This window comes from Dunckerocampus dactyliophorus, chromosome 12 (assembly GCF_027744805.1).
Source record: "Dunckerocampus dactyliophorus isolate RoL2022-P2 chromosome 12, RoL_Ddac_1.1, whole genome shotgun sequence".
Taxonomy (NCBI): domain Eukaryota; kingdom Metazoa; phylum Chordata; class Actinopteri; order Syngnathiformes; family Syngnathidae; genus Dunckerocampus; species Dunckerocampus dactyliophorus.
In genome coordinates, this window is record NC_072830.1 from 7,583,980 (window position 1) to 7,597,116 (window position 13,137).

The 13,137-nt window shown below is 39.3% G+C and overlaps 1 protein-coding gene across 11 annotated transcripts in view; it reads right to left on the reverse strand.

Moving 5' to 3' along the window:
- Nucleotides 1-13,137, reverse strand: part of kirrel3b (kirre like nephrin family adhesion molecule 3b) — a 242,843-nt gene that overhangs the window by 41,977 nt on the left and 187,729 nt on the right. For all 11 annotated transcript variants that reach the window (XM_054793825.1, XM_054793821.1, XM_054793827.1 and 8 more), the window contains exon 7: nucleotides 5,632-5,737. In XM_054793825.1, the coding sequence (XP_054649800.1) occupies nucleotides 5,632-5,737 (106 nt within the window). The remainder of the gene's footprint in view (nucleotides 1-5,631; nucleotides 5,738-13,137) is intronic.

Genomic DNA, 13,137 nt, shown 5'->3' on the forward strand with positions numbered 1-13,137 from the left:
CAACCCATCAGAATCCCAACCAGCCTAATAATCTAAAGCGGGGCATGCAAATAAATGAGGTTTTGTTGTCTCTTTGGTGCACAGTTGTACGCCGCAGACATGGGACCTGATTTCCTTTGTTTACGACACTCTCCAGTCTCTAGCGGCGTCTTGTTTACGTCTGAAAAAAGCCCCCGTGTCTTCATCAGAGGTATGTTGAGTTGGATGCTTCCCAGTTAGCTCTGCTACACATAATAATGAAGATATTCCCACCTTGCCTGTTTTTGGCTTTCACACATCCATTTCCTGTTTTCTTGCAACCTCTGCCGTCATATCTGTCTTTTTTCCACGTATTTTTCACATTTTTCACATCTAGTCGTGTGGTCTATGGCAGGGGCCTCAAACCTGCAGCCGGCATTTTGGGGAGCCCGACCCGACATCAACATTTCGTGTAAATGTGGCCCCCGAACCTCAGGAGAGACGGTCAGAGACACTTTAGCTTGCTTAAAGGAAACAGCTTTTTCACAGGACAAGCAATAGCCAACACTGAACCCTCAGTGAGCCTGTCACACAGTCAAATAAACAGGGGGGTCCCTAGACAGGAATGTGTGGTGTGTACTCACAGGAGCTGTATTAAGAGTAGGGTTTTTAGCTGGAGTCTTTTAATGCTAAAAGTTAGATTTATTGAGTGTATGTCATGGTTGTCATCAGTAGCCACTATCTTGCACCCTTGTTTCAAGTGTCCGTTGAAGTGGAGGACAGCAAAGTGGTGCAGTGCACACTTGGAATGGATGGCTCTCCCGGGGATGGAAAAGAGGCCATTCATCCAAGAACTACTCTGTCCTTGTGCTTTATCTGATCTGGGGTAGACAGAGTGTATTAGCACTGAATAATAGCCCCACACTGCTTGATCAGCTTCCTGCCCTCCTCTCATAATGCTCTCCAGAGGGTACGTTTGTGGGTGGGGGCTCTCTCAAGCGAGCATTAAGAGTGCCCCAAAATCCCCAATCTACCATCCACCTCCAAATGGCAATGGTGCGTTGAATGGTGAAGTGCTTATATAAACTGTAGATAAATCTAAGCAGTATATCAGTGTGAGGGAGAATGTGAATAACCTTGAAGTATCAGAAGTCATTGCTCTGTCTGGATTGCCTCAATCACAAAAAGCCAGACAGCTCAGTGGCCCTGATAGAGACAGAGGTAGGAACACCTGTGGTCTAGTTAGTTAGAACTAAAATAGGAAATAATAGTACGAAACACAGATCCAAAGCATAACAACAGCAACATTACTGGGACCACCCCCACCAGAAGCGTTATAGGAAAACTCCACACCTACATTTAACTGAGAACTGAAGAAGCCTTTTAGACAAAAGGTGAAACGTCTGCCACAAACAAGAAGAGTCCAGTTGCCTCGCATCGACCATTCCGGATTACCATGACCTGGATGACTAAGAATCTACACCCCCCAGTCCAGCATCTCACCAAAAACCCTGTTTTTTGTTTTTTTTATTTGCATATTTTTGGTTTGCAGCAGGGTTTGAACGTGCGACCCCTATGAACTAAGCCAAGTTTTTGCAAACTGAGCTACTGTCTCCTCAAGCGATGTTCCAGTTCGGTATCCTGCAAAGTATGTGGTAAAACTTAACAGTCGGTTTTGGCAAGGTGGGGACTTCAACTTCTATTTTTGGACAAAAAGTAGCAATTATGGTTGCAAAAACGCTCAACCATTGCCGACTATACCTTGGACAAGTGTCAACTAGAAATGGTTAATTCTGGTTATTGTGTGGAATCGAGTGTTTTCAATCTAGGGCTGAAAATAACCATTATTTTCTTCGTCGATTCATCTGAAGCATGTTGATTCGATGAATCGAGTAATCGGTTTGGCCATATATGGAACAAATCAATATGAACTAAACACAGAAAACAAAAAAACTGAAAACAGTTAGTGGTTTGGTCTGCAATCAGAAAAGAGGCAAAAAATGTGATCACTGTTTTTCAAAGTCAAAGCTGATGTGTGTGAATGTCTTCTGCATGTCTGCTTTCATTGATGACTAAAGAAAGTAAAACTATTCACATTTGAGAAGCTGAAATCAGAGGATGTTTACATTTTTAAATAAAAAAAATAATCAAATACCAAAATAGTTGCAGATTAATTTGATTAATCATCGATTCATTGTTGCACCTCTATTTTAATCATTTTAGTCATGTCTGCAAATGAGGCAAAATGGAGAGCACCATTTGATTAAATCTTTACTACAGTCAAACTTGTCTATAGCGGCCACTAGAGGGAGTCTGCAAAAGTGGCCGCTATAGACAGGTGGCCTTTATAGACAGGTTGGCATCCAGTTTGAATGTTGACCAGTAGAAGAAAAAAAAGAAAAAAAAAGGGAAAAAATAATAATAATGTTGACCAGTAGAGGGCACTGCGGACTGCGGATAAAAGTTGTACAGCTTTATTAGGCTTGTTATTATGATTCATGGTTTTAATCCTGAACATGCATGAGTCAAACAGTAGCACATCACATAGTACAATTCACAATTTTGCATGTCCAAAAAGGAGTAGGAAGAAGCAAAGCTTATTTAATCCTACCCCTCATCAGTTTCACATCAGTTGCAATACATTTATTCACCTCTTGTTCTTCCAAGTGTACTTTGTAGGTCTACATGACAATGTAGTGCAATCATAGCCAAGGTTTTTACTTACTAAAAGGAAGCTAGAGGCTTAATAATAACTGATAGAATATATCCACGACCCACAGAACAAAGCTGTGCTAGTAATGTCTTACGCTTGTTTTTTATATTTTACTTTTTATACGGCAGAGTCATTACAGCTTTAGTTCATCAGGAAGTGACGGGAAGTGACGGTGGGCGTCCCGAGCAGGAGAGCTAGGCTCAGTGCTAGCTGTGAGTTTGGAGAGAGTTGGGAAGTGTGTTTATGTTGGCGTGGATGTAACGTCCTGCAGTGTTCTCCGCTGTTAATAAAGCCATTAAAGTGCATCGGCGACGTGAGTCTCTCCTTCCCCACAACAAGCGGCATTACAGTATTGACCAGTGCACACCAGGAAATAAACGGTGTCATTTCTTACAGGCATTGGCTGGACAGCTATGTAGTGGGGCTTGTTTAACCTTTGGCTTGTGGGCAAGCAGGAAGGAGAGACAAGACGTGTGTGTGTGTTCTGAGATGCTCTCTGGTGGCCGCGTTCAATAAATAAAGTTGGCAGAAGCAACAGGAGAAGTTTCCTTCTTTGCTTCGGAGCTGAATAACACTGACAAGTTAACAGACTAGTAGCGAACGGAAAAGAAGACGGCTTTTTTTTGTGTCGAATACAGAAGATGAGGACTTTGATGGATTTGTGGATGAGGATTGATGAAAAATAACGTGAGTACATTATAAAATACTTCAATTAAGTACAACCGAACTCAGTTTTGCTCCCGCTGCCGCATGCATGTTTTTTTATTGTAGCGTCGCTGGGAGCTGGGAGTCCTGTTCCCAGCCTAATTTGCGGTAATGTTTTGGTGCAAATGCTCTTAAAGTTACATGTTTGACCAGGAAATAGCAAGCTCAAAAGAAGATGGCTTTTTTTATGTGGAACAACTGACAGTTTGTGTGGATCTTGTGAATAATTGTGACTGAGCTAGGACTCAGTAATTAAAGTCTACACACGACGGCTTCATTGATTGAAAAACTAAACTTTTTCATGCATGAAGCTTCTCCTTGAGTTGGTAATTTGGCCGCTATATGCAGTCAGATATTGACCAAGGGAGACAAAATAGGTGGCCGCTGGCCACGTTGGACAGGTGACTGCTATACACAGGGTCTATAACATGTAAATTTGCTCCGGGGGATTTTTCAGTGGCTTCTATAGGCAGGTGGCCGTTCTATAAAGGTGGCTGCCAAGACAGGTTTGACTGTAGTTTGTCCCTGTTATGCAAAATGCTGTAACAGTAATATGTATGTCAATGAACATCAAAGCAGTTTTGAAAGAAGAGGTGTCGCTTTGGAAGTTGCATGTTTTTGAAGCATCATGAAGGGAAAACCCTGCTTCCTCATGAACACGATACCGCATCTGACCCGCCCCTAGCTAGGTGAGCTGGCAGGCTTTGCTACACATCTTAAATAAAGCTTTTCCAACTATTCATCAGTCAGCTACAGATGAGGGAGCTGCAAGTTCAAACAATTTGTTCTCTTCAGCAAATAGTGACGGTAATGTTAGCATGTTAACAAGAAAGTCAGCTACAGTATATAAACCGCTGTCCAACCAATGCCTAGTAGCATCTTGTCTTTAGTCCAGTTCTGAAGTTTATTGCACAAAGTTTTCATAGGATTCCCCTCCTAAATTCTCACGAGACCATGTTAATCCCAAGATGTGTTGAAAAGTCCACTGGCGGCTCAACAGGCTTTTGGTAGTGGAGGAACACTCAATGCACAGACGGACTAACAGGCAACCCAAGAGCAAAAGGCCTCCAGCCATGGATGCTGCCAGTGCAGAGGTATAAAAAAGTAATCACAACTGCCAGTGCGTGTTAGCTCTCGATACCCGGGAGGCGAATTGTACTTCAAGCATTGATCCAGTCTCATAACAATAGAGGTGAAATCTCTTTGCAGGTGCAATAGACATCCTGTCTCTGCTGTGCACCTACACAATCAGATACAAACCCTTGTTTTCCACACCATCACTACCCTCCACCTCCTCTTTTTCAGAAGGGCAGAATCCATCAAAAAGGCAACATCTCTGTTTTGCCACCTGTGAGTGTGCGGTACATCCGTTTCATTTCCCAGTACCATTATACGATTCACGGCCGGCCAAATCCCTTTGCTATCGATTTCATTCCATTTATTTTTCACCATTTTTTTTAAACTCCCACACAAGAAAAAAAAAAAAAAACATTGCTTGACAAATCAGCTCACCGTTCTCCTGCTTCTCCAGCCTTTGTAAGGATGTATGGGCACAATTAATATCTGCTCACCGTACTCGAAAATAGCAATGGGCAAATTTGAACGTTAAAATCATTGCACGCATTCCAAGTACACGGTGTATCCGACTACTTCATAACACAAGCACATCCTCGTGGGGCACACCTGCCATCACGCAATACACCTGAACACAAACCAATCTCTCAAAAACAGAAACAGCACTGTATTCTTGACATATTGACCACAAAGCACAAAAGGCTACACAATCAAATCCCCGCACTGCTTGGCTGCAACATGACACACATTTTCTAAGGGCTATACTTGGATTTTTGTTTACACGTGCAGTATACACATCAATCCAAACTACATCAAAAAAATATGCCTTTAAAAAGGCAATGCAGCTCAGTTATGATGGACACTGTCAGAGGAGTGGTTGAAACAGTTTGCTATCCAAAATTGTAACACCTTTCACTCTGATTGACAAATGATAATGCAATAACACCTCTCTGATGGTGTCCATCAAAAACTTGCCTCACTATCTTTGTAAAAGCAGCATTTTTGATAAAGCTTAGCTACAGAACGTGTACGGAATGAAGTTTATATAAAAATGTGCATCATAAGTGAAATGTGCAATGGGATAAAGGCATTCTGCAAAGCCAGTATATCCTTCTTTCTCTACTAAAGCTATATATATTGTTATGAATCTATACAGTATACCGCAGTGGTAAGGACCTCACCTGTACAGCGTAACAGGAGGATTAGCCTTTGCAGAGCAGTGGAATCTCACCAGGTTGCCCTCAAGAACCGGCTGAGGCTCCACTGAGAGGTTGACAAGCGGGAGATCTAAAAGAAAGCACATACAAATAAATAAAGCACCCTGTATTACAGTGTCAGTGACTTATTGAACACGTCCTTGCCTGTAGGAGATGTGTTCTCTGTGAAGCGGGCTTGTGAATATCAAGACATACAACATAACATTCAACTAAAAAAAAGTATCAGGGAACTGTAACGCCTGCCAATGTAATCATGTCCACAAACCTGCAGCTTTTAATGTCATAATCCCGCAGACATCATACATTTTCCACAAACATAATAGCTGCTGCCTACTACAAATGTAACACGCGATTTCCCACAAATGTAATAACTAGGGATGCTTCGATCAGTGTTTTATGCTGCCAAATCGGATATCCAGGACTGAAATTGGCCGATACCGATCACTTGGATTAATTATACATTTTTAAATGTACTTATGATGAGTGCTATTGACCAGGGGTGCTGTATAAAGGGGAAAAGTCAGGACAATTCCAAGGTCCCGTGGAATAATAATTATTATAATGTATTATTATTATTAGTAGTAGTAGTAGTAGTGGTAGTATTAGTAGTAGTATTCATAATAAGGTAATAAGTCCAGTCCTGTGTATGTGTTTTATCGCTACCCGTCTGTTGTGCTGAAAAGCCGCATGGCGTGGGGGAGGAATGATCTGCTCAGTCTTTCAGTTGAGCAGGGCAGGGATAGTAATCTGCCACTGCTACAAGGTGACAGCATTTTCTGCTGCATGCCCAGAAATAAGCCATCTAAGGCCATCCTCCCACCCACCGAAGCCCCGATAAAACAGTCATGCATTTAAGCAGGAGCGATACCTTTTATGATTATTAGGAAGAACATTAAAGGGAAACTTGACTCTGTAATCAGCATGAGTAAATGGCAATTTGCAACGAAAAATATCTGAATATTCCACAGTGCCATCCACTACAAATATAACAATGTGCAACATCAGAGAAACATAACAAGCATTCAGATTATGCAAATGGTATAAACAACTTAATGTATCCTAATTGAGAAAGGTGGGTTTCTTTTGAAGGTGCGTGTTCATTTCCATTTCAATGCTGTCTCCTGTGGAAGAGAAATAAACCCCGCAGATCCAGATGATGAATGTGCAAATACGTGGATGAGTTTTGCAGCTCATCTAAACAGATGCTGGCTATATTTTGCAGCAGGTGAATCCAGGTTATATGTCAAATGGTGGACATAGTGTGCATGCTTGTAGGGTTTTTTTTGTTGTTTTTTTGAATAAGTGGTAATTGCTTCCAATACTGCTGCTTGTTTTTTAAACGCATGACTCAATTAATGAAATAAAATAACCACACAAATGCATGTGCAGAGGCAATTATTTGCTATACACAGCTTCAGCCTACTACAACATCATTACCTTTTGCCATCTGTGGTTGTGGCGGTGTTGTGTTACAGCATCAAGGACAGTAGATCAGTCACTCGGGTAAAGAGCTGGTTTCGGTGTTGACGCTTGTGCTGCCATCTGTTTCAAATGTGCACTGTGTCTTCTGCTCTCTGTGTTCAGCACTTCTAATGTAACAACAAGGGACTGTACTTGGACGGGGATGAAGAGCAGTCAAACAACAGACAAACATTGCTGTTGTGCAGCCAAACAGGACTGTGTGTATGTGTTTGGTTGCAAGTGGGGGTGGCTTTAATGCTGAGGGAAAACTGTTTTTTTTTTGGTTTTTTTTGCCCAGAGGCTGTGCAGATGTTCGTTCGCCACTCGCTCAGCTGCCACAAAGCTCAAGAAAAGGAAGTGGTCCAGCCAAATGTGCTCTTATGAGAATTTAGTAGGATGTCACACCCAAAAAAAAAATAAAAAAAAGGCATGTGTAACATTCAAACTGAGTTGTTTTCTAGTAACATGAGTGACACTGCCTGTTCTACGGCGGGGAGGTCTAAAAGTATGGCAAACAAGCAATTTTTTTAAAAGAATAATAATAAATAAAATAAATGATTAAAATTACATTTTAATAGCCAAATAAATCAAACAAATTAAAAATAAATATACAATTGGTATAAAAAATACTGTATTTAATGTGACTTAAATTGATTAAATAGGTTGTGAAGGAGTTTTAACATTTACTCCTTCAAATTAGGATTTTATTCACACTAATCACACTAATCACAGTCTATATTTAAAAATTCATATAATTACATTTAAATACATATGTTGTTATTAAAAGACATATAATTTATTGCAAATAATTTGTATTAAGAAGTCTTAAATATATGATTTAAAATATTAAAATATTATACAATTTAAATAGGATATGAGGGAGTTTTGGCATTTAGTCTATAAAATCAGGATTTTATTCAAATATTACAATTTCTATAACAACACACACACACACACACACACACACACACACACACACACACACACATATATATATATATATATATATATATATATATATATATATATATATATATATAGTGGAATTGTGGAGTTTTGAAATTTCAGCTTTTATTCTAATATTACAATTTATATTAAATATATAATTATATGTTGTTGTTTTTTCAATTGTAATATTAGAATAAAATCCTAATTTTAAAGAGTAAACTCCCTCACAATTTATTTCAATTCAAACAAAATCCAGTATTTTTTTTAACATTTTTTTTTATTTAAGTTTTTGTTTTTTTTTCTTTTTTCTTTTTTTTTTTTACTTATTACAGCTTCTTTGGGAAATCCTACTTGGTTTTCAGAGGAAATATTAATTTAGTGTAATGGGACTGTAATAATAATATACATCATCAGTTGTATTTGTTTAGATATGCAGACAGATAAACAGTATTATATTCCCTATAAGGGAAATAAATAAAGGGGCATACTTCAGGGCATATTCTTCATAGGAATTTATAATAATAATAATAATAATAATAATAATAATAATAATAATAATACTACTAATAATAATAATGTTTTTCAAACTACAAATGCATGGTTGTAAATGACATCCATGTGCATATCTGCTATAATAGGGTATTAAATATAACAATCAGCTCAAACATGCTGAAAAAATGTCATAACTCCCTCAACATAAAAAAATATATGCCGTATTTTCAGTGCATATCGACTTTTTGAAAGATAAATGATAATGCAATACGTTTCATACCAAATTCCTGCTAAAAAAGAGTCAGATAATGAATTTTGAAAAGTTGCTCCCATGCAGCATTCATTCAACCTCGACTGTGCCAGGTCAGAAATGAAAGCACCATAAACCCTGTAAAGCACAATAAACAATTATGCCCCTTTTGGTAACGATCAGCTGAGTGTATGTGTGTGTTTTCTCTCTCTGTTAGTCCTTTTCAATGACTATGGGCGCCCATTACAGGGCCAAGTGGGTGTGTGTGTCAAAGCAATCTATGCTTGGAGCTGCAATGTCAGTCGCCCCGCTGGGTGTTTTTAGCAATGCAAGTGGTTAATTGCGTGGATAAAAATGTGGGCAGAGGGACTCTCGAAAGGCGAAAAATGACAGATGCGTTGCTGGAGAGGACTGTCATAAAGAACAAATCCAGCCAGAAGCTGAAGAGCAGCAAGGCAGACATTACAGAGCAGGGGAGACGTTGGGATGGGTCTTCGCTAATAGACACACTAATATCAAAGCCAATTCACACACAAAGCGCGGTACTTTTCAGTCATGCCAAACCTTTTTTTCCTCCTGATCCAGCTGCCAAGAGAGTTCCGAGGACACAAATGCACATTACTATCAATCCCGGCACGAGTTAATCTTCTCTTGAAATGACTGAAGCAGACTAAATGACCCATAAAAAGGACCTATCAGGAAGAGGTGGTGCCACCGACATCGTTTTAAAGCCTCTGTTACCCTACATGACCCCACAGGCTGCGCTATTAAAAAAAAACAAAACTTGGAAATACCTGAGAGTAGTCAGCGTACAGCTTGTATAGCAGTGTAGATTTACAGTACTAGCCGACTCAACACACAGCCATTACTGTCTACATTTGTATGTCTACAGTCAACCACGAGTGGGGGGGAGCTACGGTTCAACACAAATTCCAACATGCGCTGTGGCATTCCGAAGCAGGGCAGTTTCCCACAGGACTGCAATCTATTTGTGGCAGAGGTGAGCTGGCGAGGTGGTAAGATAATGACGTAATCGTCAAATTTGCATAATTGGTCATGATGCATATGCAAAAAGGTTGAAGGTTTCCCAGTGATGCCATCATGGAGGACTCCAGTAACAACCTCCGGAAGAGGATTAAGGCAGTGTGAGATCACACTAAATAGTCACACTTTGTACACTAATGGCTACGTTGATTCATTTCAGTGGATAGTAAACCCATACTGCTGTACACGCTGCACACTGACTACTCTAAATGATATCCAAGTTACAGTAGCTTTCTATAGTGTTGTCCCTTGACAAGATATAATAAAATGCTTGCTGAAAGGTGTGGGATGTACTGACACACAGTGTAACATTTTGAGAGAAACAGACTTGTCAGTAGTCTTCTAGCAAGGTTTTTCTTTAACCTCTGACCTTTACGACACGACAGCAGACTTAATAAAATAAAAATTGCCACTTTAATGTATAAATGCATGAGTTCCAGAGCAAGCGGAGCACTGCGGAGGAGTCATGCGACAGCACATCAATAATCTAGAATGTTTATTCAGACGAGCAAGAAGGGTGTGGGGGGGGGTCAGAGGGACGGATGGAAGAAAGTGTATACAGTTTGATAGGTGTACTGCGCGTTAAAAGTGAATACCGGATGGTGTTGCTGGAACAATCCACCGACTTCGCTTCTTTTCTTTTTTTTTTTTTTGCTGTATGTGGCGCCAACATGGATTGTTGTTCTTCCAGCTCGATTTGCAGTCTCTGCAGGTCAGTGCAGACAGCTGTTCTCAAGTAGGATCCGACTCAGACATGAGTGTGCATGGTGGAGCTGTTTGCTGGCCATCTGTTTGTGGCTTGCAGTCTCAACAATATGGGCCCTGCACTGTCATTAGGCTGGCTGGCTGACTTCAGGAGGACCACACCGAGTACTAACCGCATGGTGTTGATCACAAGGCGCCGAGCCAACAAACTGGAAATTATTTCATGATTAGATTTTTGGCCACATCTACTAAATCAGGGATGTTTTTTTATTGGCTGAAAAACTTTTTTAAAAAACCCCAGTAAAATGGAAAAAATCAGCTGTAATAAAGTCGAAATATTAGGAGAAAAAAGTCGTAATCTAAAAAGAAAAAAGCTGTAACTTTATGAGAATAACGTCGTAACATTATCGGGAAAAATAATATCATTTTAGTAGCATAAAGTTAAAATATTAATGAAAGGCGTTTTTTTTTTTTTCAAGTCGTAATATTACGAAAAACAAAACAACAAATAAAGTTGTAATTTTTTGGAAAATTAGATTGCAGAAAAGGTTAGAACGTTACCGAAGAATAAAGTCCAAATATTATGGGAATAAAGTCATACTGTAATTATGAGGAGAACATTTACAGAAAAATTATAATAATTGGAAAATTTTCAAAAACAGCAGAAATGAAAAAAAAAACAGCTGTAATTTTACCCAAAAAAATACAAGAGAAAAACATTGTATCATAACGAAAAAAAAGTCACAATTTTACGAGAATAATATCAAAATAATGTTATTTTAGTCGCATAAAGTTGCAATTTGAAAAAAAAAAAAACACTTTTTTAAAAAAGTCCTAATATTATGAAAAACAAAACAAAATAAAGTTGTATTTTTTGGAAAATTTGCTTGGGGAAAAAGTAAAGTAAAATATTGTTAAGGATAATATTGTGTGTCATGATTACGAGTAAGAATATTTACAAAGAAGAAGAAAGTTGAAATTTGGTAAATAAAAAAACAGCAAAAATGGGAAAAAAGAGCAAAGGTAGAAGCTCATGCTAATAACAGTGGGCAGTAGTGGGCTCACCTTTTGCAGAATTGTTGTCATTCAGCCACATTGGAGGGTTTTTCAGCTGAAGCACTTTTTTAAGGTCATGCCACAGCATCTCAATAGGACTCAGGTCAGGACTTTGACTAGGCCACTCCAAGTCTTCATTTTGTTTTTCTTCAGCCATTCAGAGGTGGACTTGCTGGTGTGTTTAGGATCATTGTCCTGCTGCAGAACCCAAGTTCCTTTCAGCTTGAGTTCACCAACAGATGGCCGGACATTCTCCTTCAAGATTTTTTGGTAGACAACAGAATTCATGGTTCTATTTATCACAGCAAGTCTGTCAGGTCCTGAAGCAGCAAAAGAGCCCTAAGACCATCACACTACCACCACCATATTTTACTGTTGGTATGATGTTCTTTTTCTGAAATGCGGCGTTACTTTTTACGCCAGATGTAATGGGACACACACCTTCCAAAAAGTTCAACTTTTGTCTCGTCAGAGTATTTTCACAAAAGTCTTGGGGATCATCAAGATGTTTTCTGGCAATATTGAGCCTAGCCTTAATGTTCTTTTTCTTCAGCAGTGGTTTTGGTCTTGGAACTCTGCCGTGCAGGCCATTTTTGCCCAGTGTCTTTCTTCACTGACCTTAACTGAGGCAAGTGAGGCCTGCAGTTCTTTGGATGTTGTTGTGGGATCTTTTGTGACCTCTTGGATGAGTCGTCGCTTCGGTCTTGGGGTCATTTTGATTGGTCAGCCACTCCTGGGCGGGTTCACCAATGTTCCATGTTTTCACCATTTGTGGAAAATGGCTCTCACTGTGGTTTGCTGGAGTCCCAAAGCTTTACAAATGGCTTTATAACCTTTTCCACACTGATATATCTCAATTAATCTCAGTTAAGTTATGTTTTAACGGGGGAGCAATCACTTTTTCCGCACAGGGCCATGTAGGTTTGGATTGTTTTTCTCTCTTAATAAGAAAAAGTTTCATTAAAAGACTGCATTTTGAGTTCAGTTGTGTTCTCACTGACTAATATTTCAATTTGTTTGATGATCGTTTGATGATCATGATGAAGTGTGACAAACATGCTAAAAATAAAGAAATCAGGAAGGGGGCAAACACTTTTTCACACCACGGTATATGTGTATAATATGGCTCCAAATATACACTACCGGTCAAAAGTTTCAGAACACCCCAATTTGTCCAGTTATTTATTGAAATTCAAGTCGTTCAAGTCCAATGAATAGCTTGAAATGGTACAAAGCTTGAAATGGTAAAAAGGTAAAGTTACCCAAATCAATTGTGTATTTCAAAATGATACAAAAAGGACTGTTTCAGGGACCACAAAATGGGTCAACAGCTTAAAGCTTTTCTGCAGAAATGGAGGTTGCTCAAGATTTGGCAGTTGGTGCAACTAATCTTACTACCTCCTCTGTTACATACTTAAAAATGTAGGTTTTTCCTCCAGAGATATTGAAGTGTAAAACGTCTGACCGGTAGTGTATATTCCTCTCCTTGCACCAAGTCCTTTTCAGATGAAATT